General features: G+C 38.8%; 1 protein-coding gene across 1 annotated transcript in view; it reads left to right on the top strand.

The window, feature by feature from the left end:
- LOC115217596 (chitinase-like protein 3) overlaps nt 1-10,000 on the top strand; it is a 29,296-nt gene that overhangs the window by 5,660 nt on the left and 13,636 nt on the right. Inside the window, exons 3-6 of the mRNA XM_036507005.1 lie at nt 2,048-2,236; nt 4,210-4,372; nt 4,719-4,812; nt 8,464-8,588. Of these exons, the coding sequence (XP_036362898.1) occupies nt 2,048-2,236; nt 4,210-4,372; nt 4,719-4,812; nt 8,464-8,588 (571 nt within the window). The remainder of the gene's footprint in view (nt 1-2,047; nt 2,237-4,209; nt 4,373-4,718; nt 4,813-8,463; nt 8,589-10,000) is intronic.

Here is a 10,000-nt window from a genome sequence, read left to right as displayed (position 1 = left end):
CCAGGCGTATTAAGAGAATAAGTGATAAATCCGATGCATTGATTAGAGAAGTGCGGTGGTTTGTAAGTGGTAACTCTTCCTAACGGAGAAATAGCACACAGAGATGAAAGTCAGTTATACTCGGAGGTAAAAATCAATGAAATACTGGCCAACCCAAAATTACTCCCATCGCTTACAGCAACAAATTTTCCTGTAGTATCTACTCAGTGCCAAACGAACCAAGAAAGAACCTCTACATGGTCACCCGGACTGCTTCAAATAGCAGCCAAGTTTCAACTAAACAGTGCTTTTACATTATTTAATAATTGTGTTACCTTTAAGAAACATTTTTTTAATTAACTAAGTGAAAATTCTCCTAAAAAGATGAAAGGAACGTTAAACTTTCGTCCACCTGTTTGTTATTAGCCATAAGTAGATGACAACAATACCAGAGCGGTGGTACAAAACCCCGGTGGCCGATCGCCGTAACACAATACATTACAGCCAGAAATGAAAGTTTTACATCCTGTATGGTAATTATCTTGCCCAAACTATACAGATGATCTCAAAGACGATGAAGTTGAAACAAGGTATTCGTACAACGTAATTTTACTCTTTTACTTGTTTCAGTCATTTGACTGTGGCCATGCTGGAGCACCGCCTTTAGTCGAGCAAATCGACCCCAGGACTTATTCTTTGTTAAGCCTAGTACTTATTCTATCGGTCTCTTTTGCCGAACAGCTAAGTTACGGGGATGTAAACACACCAGCATCGGTTGTCAAGCGATGTTGGGGGGACAAACACAGACACACAAACATACATACACACACACACACACATATATATATAATATATATATATATATATATATATATATATATTATATATATATATATATATATATATATATATATATATATATATATATATATATAATATATATATATATATATACATATATACGACGGGCTTCTTCCAGTTTCCATCTACCAAATGCACTCACAAGGCTTTGATCGGCCCGAAGCTATAGTAGAAGGCACTTGCTCAAGGTGCCACACAGTGTGACTGAACCCGGAACCATGTGGTTGGCAAGCAAGCTACTTACCACACAACCACTCCTACGCCTTATACATGACAAATTTATGGTTTCATAATTTATTCCCGTTTACTGTCACAGCATTGTATTTACAAGTACAGAATCATACATTTTCCTCTTAAAATCACTTTAAAATATCTTTCAATTAGTTTCTGATGTGAGACGGTGAGCTGGCAGAAACGTTAGCACGCCGGGCGAAATGCGTAGCCGTATTTCGTCTGCCGTTACGTTCTGAGTTCAAATTCCGCCGAGGTCGACTTTGCCTTTCTTCCTTTCGAGGTCGATAAATTAAGTACCAGTTACGCACTGGGGTCGATATAATTGACTTAATCCGTTTGTCTGTCCTTGTTTGTCCCTTCTGTGTTTAGCCCCTTGTGGGTAGTAAAGAAATAGGTATTTCGACTGTCTAAGTTCTACGTGCAAATTCCGCCGAGGTCGACTTTGCTTTCATTCTTTGCGGGTTGATAAAAATAAGTACCAGTTGAACACTGGGGTCCTTGTAATCGACTTACCCCTCCCCTTGAATTGCTGGCCTTGTGCCAAAAGGTGAAACCAACGAGTATGTGATGACACATAATAAATTTGATTTTTTTTGTTTGTTTTTTCGTAAAATATATTAATAAAATATGGATTCGTCTAATGCGAAAATGCGTCTTATACACTAGCAAATTGCAATATATTAAAAGTGAAAAACTTTCAGAAAAGGTCTGATGCCCTCACAGAGAATACTTCAATGGACTACCTTTTGCATAGCCCTGTAATAGAGTTCACTAATTAGATAAGTTTAAATCTTTGGAGTATCAATGATCTAATATGTTTCAAGAATAAATAATGGAGAGAAAAAGAAAAGAAAGAGATTACGGTAAGAAAAAAACGAAAAACGTTAAGTTTTAATGTAACACTTAATTGCTAAGTATTTACACAATGCCATTTGTTCCAACTGTTATATTGTCTGTTTATTTGTCATTGTAGTAGAAGCCAGTGGAAAGAGCATCTTTTGTTATTACAGTAGCTCGGCCAATGCCCGTCCTGGGGTCGGGAAATTTTGGCCTGAATACATTGATCCATTCCTTTGCTCTCATCTTATATTTGCCTTTGTTGACATCACTAAGGATGGGAAGGATCTGAAACCCAATAACTGGAATGATCTAGGCCCCGATGGTAAGAACACAATTGTTGATTTTTTCATTTTTTTATTTCTTTTTTATTGTAATGATGATAATGCTCTAGCATGGCCACATACATCTGACTATATCCTTGCTGCACATCTGCGCAGTCTCAACCAGCCTCTCCATTTCAGGCTCTGTTTTTGCGAACAGTTTTAAATCATGCATGAAGTTTTAAATCATCCATTCTTTCTCAGCTCATAGTGCGCGTTGACTTTGTGTATGACCACAGAAAGTGGGATCAAGGCTATAACAAATAACAAAAGTGAACAAGAGTCTCCCTCGAAGATACCTCTTCGAGGGAGACTCTTGTTTGTTACCTCGGCTAAGTGCTGGTTGTTACAGAAAAACCATGCTTTCCAACTAGGCATGCTGTTCTTAATCAGTGCACACACGTTTTAAGCTATTCCACACATATCGAGTACTTCCAAAATCCACGAATGCGGCAACATGTCGTAAGCCTTTTTAAAGTCTATCCAGGTCATGCACAAGTTTTTTGGTACCGTTTATAGTTCTTCATTACAACCTTGTCTATCACAAGGTGGTCATTGGTGCCTTGGATCCTTTTCGACATCCCTTTTGACCTTCTGGAAGTAAATTGTTTTCCGCAAGGAACGTATATATTTTCCCTGCGAGGATGCTTATTAGCACTTTCCATAGGAGGTTAAAGTAATCAATGGACCGGTAATTGCCAACCTCATTGCCCTTTGACTGATCTTTCATTAACAATGTTGTTTTTACCTCTACCATCCACTCCAGACCTGCACCACTCTGCAGGCAATTGTCTAATTACAACGTAATTCTCTTGCGTTAACCTAAACCCCTTGAGCCAGTAGCCTTGAATTCCGTCTAGTCCTGCTGCCTTCCAGTTTCGCAGTTTTGATACCTGTTCAATACATCTTCCGTTATTATGCGCACATGGTCCTGCTGTGGAACCTCCGGGTGATGGAGATCGGATCTCACGAGAGGAAACCACTCAGCACCATAGTTGTGGAAAACTTCTTGCCCCCGTATGTTATTCAAAAACTGGCGGGTTTCCTATGATTCAAGAGATATGTTATCTTCTGTATCTCCTACTAAGTTCTTAAAAAACTACCTCTGGTTATTTGAGAATAACCGGGTTTGCTGGAACTGTTGTATGCGATCAGTGTAGGGGTTCGCCTTTAATGTTTTTATCCGCACACGTTGTTTTAGGGTGTCATAACAGTTTTGAACCCTTTCTTTTCTATTTTGGTATTTTGCATCAAGATATGTCTTTGCACCTTTTTTAGCATTTTCCCATTGCTCTTTGGCCTATTCTTCTATGCGACTCAAATCTTTACGCAAAGTTTTAATATCGCTTTCAGTTCTCCGCTTCCACCATGGCTCCTTCTGTCCGTCTGCTTTCCTCTTTCTTTCCAACTAGTTCACCTATTAAAATTGAAGCGGATCTGATCAAGTCCCTAGTTTCCGTTAAATCTTTTGTCAGAATGCATTTCAGAATCTCATCGACTTTTTGTGCGTTTCACAGTGTTACGGTCGAAGCTTCTCAAATTCACCGGCTTGGTCTCTTTCTTGTAACTATTATATATTCGAGTCTTATCCTGAGGTTTCTCTGTTCTTTGGTCATATCCTCTTGTAATACAGGGTTTCTTACATTATATCGATTGGCCGGCCTCTCCTCTACTACAAATCCACCTTGCCTACGCATTCGCTGATCTTTACCTACATTATTCTCCTCGAGGTTACCACTACTACGGAGACTTTTCCTGATTGTCTGAATATGGGCCTCATTAAGAAACCCTCTATTCCGAATTATTCTTATCAGTAACCGGGAACATTCCCAGCTGGTTCCAAAGTTCTTTTTCCGACAGCTTTACATTTGTCATTGTTCTTGTTTAGCAAGGCTTGTTCATGGCACTGGGTTGCCTTTTTATTCATATCAACAGACCATTATTACCTTTTTTTTTTTTTCGTCTTCAATTTCAGGCTTGTATAAAAGAACGATGGCGTTGAAAACTGTCAACCCGAAGCTAAAGATATTGATGGCAGTAGGAGGTTGGAAAATTGGTTCCAAACCATTTTTGCCAGTGGTTAAGAACAAAGAAAATATTCGAATTTGGGTGAAAAACGTTATTACATATCTTCGGAAGTGAGAGGACCGTTTCTTATTCTTTTGCTTCTCTTTTTTTTTATTTCTGTAATTTTATATTTTTATATTTTATGAAGAACCCTGCATCAAAACCCCGAAATATTTGAGCAATTCTTCAGCACTAAACCAATGTGTTTTTTTTTTTGTCTTTGTGTTTCAAGAATTGCTTGTATGTGTGTGAGTGCATGTGTGTGCTGTTGGACTGCTTGCATTGACGGCTGATTTTACGTTAACATTTACGCTTTATTAGTGTTTTGTTTGCATTTTTGTTTATTTCACTTGTGTTTATATTTCATTAGTTTTCTATTTCATCAGTTACTTTAATGTGTTGGTGCGTCTATTGCAGATACAAGTTCGATGGTTTGGATATGGATTGGGAATTTCCAGGAACCAGAGGCAGTAAAGCGTCGGATAAACCCTTATACACTTTCCTCATGAAGGTTGGTAGACCATCTTTGAGTGTCCCTTTGTATTGTGATGTTTTTTTGTATAATGTTTCTATAGGTGTAGTAGTGGTTGTGTGGTAAGTAGCTTGCTTACGAACCACATGGTTCCGGGTTCAGTCCCACTGCGTGGCACCTTCTACTATAGCCTCGGGCCGACTAAAGCCTTGTGAGTGGATCTGGTATACGGAAACTGAAAGAAGCCCATCGTATATATATGCATATATATGAGTGTGTGTGTGTGTGTGTGTGTGTGTGTGTGTGGTGTGTGTGTGTGTGTGTGCGTGTGCGTATGTGTGTGTATATGTTTGTGTGTTAGTGTTTGTCCCCAAACATCGCTTGACAACCGATGCTGGTGAGTTTACGTCCCCGTAACTTAGCGGTTCGGCAAAGAGACCGATAGAATAAGTACCAGGCTTACAAAGAATAAGTCCTGGGGTCGATTTGCTCGACTAAAGGCGCTGCTCCAGCATGGCCACAGTCAAATGACTGAAACAAGTAAAAGAGTAAAAGGTATAGAGAAGAGTGGAAACAGTAGTTATTCAGTTACAGGTCAACTGTGGCTCAGCAGACCTGTAATCAAAGTCTTTCTAGCTATGGTAACACCATTTTGTTTACTGAAATAGTGTTTACTGAAATAGTGTATGTAGGGCTACATTACGCTAAGTACCCTTTGTCTTAAGATAGTAAGATGTGACTTAGGGGAAATTTGGCTGCTATTTTGAGGAGGTCAGACTATCATATAAAACTTCTCTCACTGGCTCGAGAGAGTGGAGATACGCTCATCTGCGTGCACCTCTGTGTGCATTTGTGCGTATGCGCTTAAATTTGTACAAGAGAGAGAAGTGGAGGTAAAAAGGAGGATGGAAACGGAAGGAGGAGTGAATATTGGAAAAAGTGAAAGGGACAATAAGAGAGAAAATGTTGTGTATGTGTGTATGTGTTCATGAGCGAGTATGTGTGTAAGTATGAGCATGTGTACATGTGTATGTGTATATGTAACAGTGACAAAACAGAAGTGTGCATGTGTGAGTGTGACAGCGAAGAAGAGTGTGAATGGTAAATATTTATGAGAGAAATAAAGGAACGAAAATATAAAAAACAGAGACAACGATAGAAACAGAGAGGAGAGAAACACTAAGAGACTGAGTGTGAGAGGGGAAGAAAAATTAGTATATTAACGAAAGTGGGATCTTTTCGGTTTGAACGGCACTTTTTATAAATAATTTCCACGTAACTAAACACTTTTAAACTTCGTATACTGGTAAAATGTGTTTATAAAACATCTTTTTCTCTTGGCTTTATTGAGAAAATTCTATAGTTTGTAAGATATTTGTTGTTTTTTTCTTCAATTTCAGCAATTTCAACCAACCAATGACGTCTATTGTGGTGAAAACATTCTGTGCCGTATGAATATGTCCCTCGTTTAAGAAACAGATTGGGTTTATTTACGTTTCTGAAGAAAAACTATACCCTTCCCCCCACCCCTAACCCTAACCCTAATCCTAAAACAGATTGAAATGCAATAGATCGATTCTAGGGTCATAATTATGGGTGACAATTTCATATGACACAACTAGAAAAACTGCCATTCAAACCGAAAACATCCCAGAAGTATGCGTGTGTGAGTGTGATAGCGAAGAAGAGTACGAATGGTAAATATTTATGAGAGAAATAAAGGAACGAAAATATAAAGAAACAGAAACAACGAGAGAGACAGAGAGGAGAGAGACACTAAGAGACTGAGTGTGAAAGGAGAAAAAAATTGAGTATATTAACGAAAGTGTAAAAGAGAGAAAAAGAGGAAGTGAAAGAGTGATAGTATCATATTTGACGAATACCTTTGAAAATATTTTTAACAATTCAAGATAATATTTTCTAAACAATATCCGAGAGTAAGATGAAGTTTTATTTGCAATGTTAGTTCACATTTTACTTTACGGCTTTGAAACTGTAATATATAAATGCCATCACATTTGTAACGAAATCTTTCCAAATATTAGCAAGGTGTTCTCCAAATAACACGGAAAGTCAAACTTCAACAACGAAGATAATTTCTAGAAATTCCATCATTCATCACCAAATATGGCCTTTGCATATATAGCTTAAGAAAGGTATGCAACAAGCTAACAAAGCAGAAAAAAACTAAGGGTAAATACAAAATAGAACGAGAAAGTGGCGTGCAAGGTGAAAGCAATGCAGACAAAACATGAGATATCAAAAATAGCAATGGCAATGATATTGGTTTCAAATTTTAGCACAAGGCCGCCAGCGATTTCGTGGAGAGAGTGCAAGTCGTATACATCGACCCAGAATTCAAATGGTGCTTATTTTATTGAATCGACTCCGGTGAAATTTGAACTCAGAATGTAAAGACGGACGAAATGCCGCTAAGCTTTACCCGGCGTGCTAATAATTCTGCCAGCTCGCCGCCCCGATTAATAAAAACGTTAGTGAAATCTTACCAGAGAAATATTGAATTAGTGGTGGGGCGGTTTTCCGTCGGTCAAGGCTTATCGTTCATCTGCACAATGTAAGTCTAGGACTCACAAAGATTTTACTTTGTTCATTTTTTTTTTGTCTTTTTTTCTGGAGAAGACCAGCATTCAAGTCTTCTCTCTGCGTGATATTTATGTTTACCTAATGGAAAGATCTTTAACTCGGATTCATGCGCTTTGGCAACCAGTGTCGTCACATGCGCTCCTGTGAGAACGCAAAGAGCTGAAACAGATATCGCAATTCGTCTTACCCGTCCTTCCAACTATACCACTAATTGACCGCCCTGGAATGTTACTTCTTTATAGACCCTGAAAGGATATAAGGCAAAGTTGACATTGGCGAAATTTGAACTCTAAACGCTCAAACTCGCACTAATGGCTCAGAAAATTCACTACTTAAGAAATAGCTAATTGGTCTTGATATTTCGAGTTAAAACTCCTTTGCAAAGTTTAGAGAGACATGGTTGAGGAAAGCGAGATTACGCGTGTGTTTTGTTGATAAGTGGGATTCTTCACGCTCCAACTGTGTAGATACGAAATTCATACCCCTCTCTCCCCTTCTCTCTCTCCCTCCCTCTCTCTGTCTCCGCTCTTTAAAGCTTTTGAAGGGGGTTTTAACTTGAAATATCAGGACTATTTAAATATTTCAAACGTAACATTTCAATAGCATGATTATTATTATTACTTTTTATATCCAATGTTCTATCTGTATTGTTATCACATTCTACAACACTGCTTTTCTACATATTCTGCAAAGCTTCAAGTAAACTACATCATCTGTCAAAACTAAATTGAATTAATTACACCACCACCACTATTTCTACTATTACCACCACCACCACCACCACCACAATTATCAAGTCTAAAAAAACTGCTACTATCATCACAATTACTGCTACAACAACTTAACATCATAACCACTATGACTACTACTACAACTAACATCAACACCACTACTACTACTACTACTACTAATGCGATGTTTTGAGGTGGCAACCTGAAATCGATTTCAAGTTACCGAGTGATAAATCGAAGTGGGTGGGTAATCTCAAATATCTGCACCTGTGTATCGTCTGCCAGCAAATCTTTTAACATAAATTTTGTTGGTCCTTCTCTGTTTTTAATAACTCTTGTTTTAATCTAATTTTAGGAACTCTACGAGTCATTCGAAGAGGAAGCTGACAAAACAGGGAACTCCAAACTTTTGTTGACAATGGCAACAGCATCCAGTAGTTTCTATATTTCAAAAGCTTACGAACCTAAGGAGATTATCAAGTAAGATATAAAAAAAAAGAAAAGAAACTTACAATCATTTCTTTAATAATACAGAAGCGGGATTCACCGAAATCCTTCAGAGAAGCAGTCGTTGCCGGTCTATTCTGCTTTTCGATCTTACTCTCTTTTACTCTTTTACTTGTTTCAGTCATTTGACTGCGGCCATGCTGGAGCACCGCCTTTAATCGAGCAATTCGATCCCGGGACTTATTCTTTTGTAAGCCCAGTACTTATTCTATCGGTCTCTTTTTGCCGAACCGCTAAGTAACGGGGACATAAACACACCAGCATCGGTTGTCAAGCAATGCTAGGGGGACAAACACAGACACACATACACTCATATATATATACATATATACGACGGGCTTCTTTCAGTTTCCGTCTACCAAATCCACTCACAGGGCTTTGGTCGGCCCGAGGCTATAGTAGAAGACACTTGCCCAAGGTGCCACGCAGTGGAACTGAACCCGGAACCATGTGGTTGGTAAACAAGCTACTTACCACACAGCCACTCCTGCGCCTGAGACCAATAAAATAATTACCAGTCCAGTAGTGGGTATCAGTATGTATAATCGATCGCTTCTTTTCCCCAAACTTATGTCTTTAAGCCTATGCTGGAAACCATCATCATCATTTATGGTGGTGAATTATCAGAATCGTTGGTGCTTCGGGCAAAATGCTCAGTGGCATTTCTTCCATCCTCCCGTTCTGAGTTCAAATTCTGCTGAAGTTGACTTTGTCTTTCATCCTTTCGGGGTCTATAAAATAAATACCAGTCGAGCACTGGGGTCGATGTCACTGATTTGCCCCTCCCCTCAAAATTGCAGACCTTATGCATTCGCCTTCCATCCTTTCGGGCTTGATGCAATAAGCACCAGCTGAACACTGTGGGTCAATGTAATCAACTAACCCACTCCTCTAAAATTTCGGGTTTTGTGTCTTTAGTAGAAAGGATTATTATTATTATTATTATTATTATTATTATTATTATTATTATTATTATTATTATTATTATATTATTATATTATTATTCTTTGGTAGAGCTATCGTTGACTTCTTCAAGTTTCACTTGAAAAGGAAATTGAGGGTGGAGAGGGAAGTTCTGTCCTCGAGTAGTTTATTGAAAGGTGGGTGAAGGTTGCGAAAATGGCAAGAGTGAATGGCGCCTCTCTAGGTCGGAGAAGGAAATGGAGAGGGCACTTGCTCTTGGTGTTCAGGGAAATCTCGGATAGTGGGTTTCCTCGATTATTTCACCCACCCTTCAATAAACTCACTCGAGGAGAGCACTTCTCTCTCCACCCTCAACGTAGCACTTTTGCTACCTGGTCGTGTCGCCACAACCTGTAATGGTTTTAGACAAGCCTAGGGCATTCGTTCGTGATATGGGCAATGGTTTCAACCACTCTAATGCA

Source organism: Octopus sinensis, linkage group LG11 (assembly GCF_006345805.1).
Source record: "Octopus sinensis linkage group LG11, ASM634580v1, whole genome shotgun sequence".
In the NCBI taxonomy this organism is placed as follows: Eukaryota; Metazoa; Mollusca; class Cephalopoda; order Octopoda; family Octopodidae; genus Octopus; species Octopus sinensis.
Note: the sequence above shows the minus strand (reverse complement) of the source record. Positions and strands in the feature narration are given on the sequence as shown.